The 208-nt window shown below is 58.7% G+C and overlaps 1 protein-coding gene across 1 annotated transcript in view; it reads left to right on the forward strand.

Moving 5' to 3' along the window:
• The window catches only part of LOC103398944 (nuclear receptor corepressor 2-like), an 11698-nt gene that overhangs the window by 4993 nt on the left and 6497 nt on the right, over positions 1–208 (forward strand). Inside the window, exon 12 of the mRNA XM_017030985.2 lies at positions 6–144. Within this exon, the coding sequence (XP_016886474.2) occupies positions 6–144 (139 nt within the window). The remainder of the gene's footprint in view (positions 1–5; positions 145–208) is intronic.

The raw sequence follows: 208 nt of genomic DNA on the forward strand, positions 1-208 counted from the left end.
AACAGATGTCGGTTCAGGAGCAGGAACTCCGATCACTCGGTAAGACCACCATGACTGCGGCCAGCTTCGTAAACGCAGTTGTGTTGCATCAAATTTCTTGCGAAACGGCCCAGTCCGAGGCGGGCGGCGGCGCCGCCAACCAGGGTAAGACGTCCTGGATCGCAGTCACCCTGTTGGCCCTTGTTGCACGCTGTTGGTGGTTGGCACT

The sequence above is a fragment of the Cynoglossus semilaevis genome, unplaced genomic scaffold (genome assembly GCF_000523025.1).
Source record: "Cynoglossus semilaevis isolate Cse_v1.0 unplaced genomic scaffold, Cse_v1.0 scaffold2194, whole genome shotgun sequence".
Taxonomy (NCBI): domain Eukaryota; kingdom Metazoa; phylum Chordata; class Actinopteri; order Pleuronectiformes; family Cynoglossidae; genus Cynoglossus; species Cynoglossus semilaevis.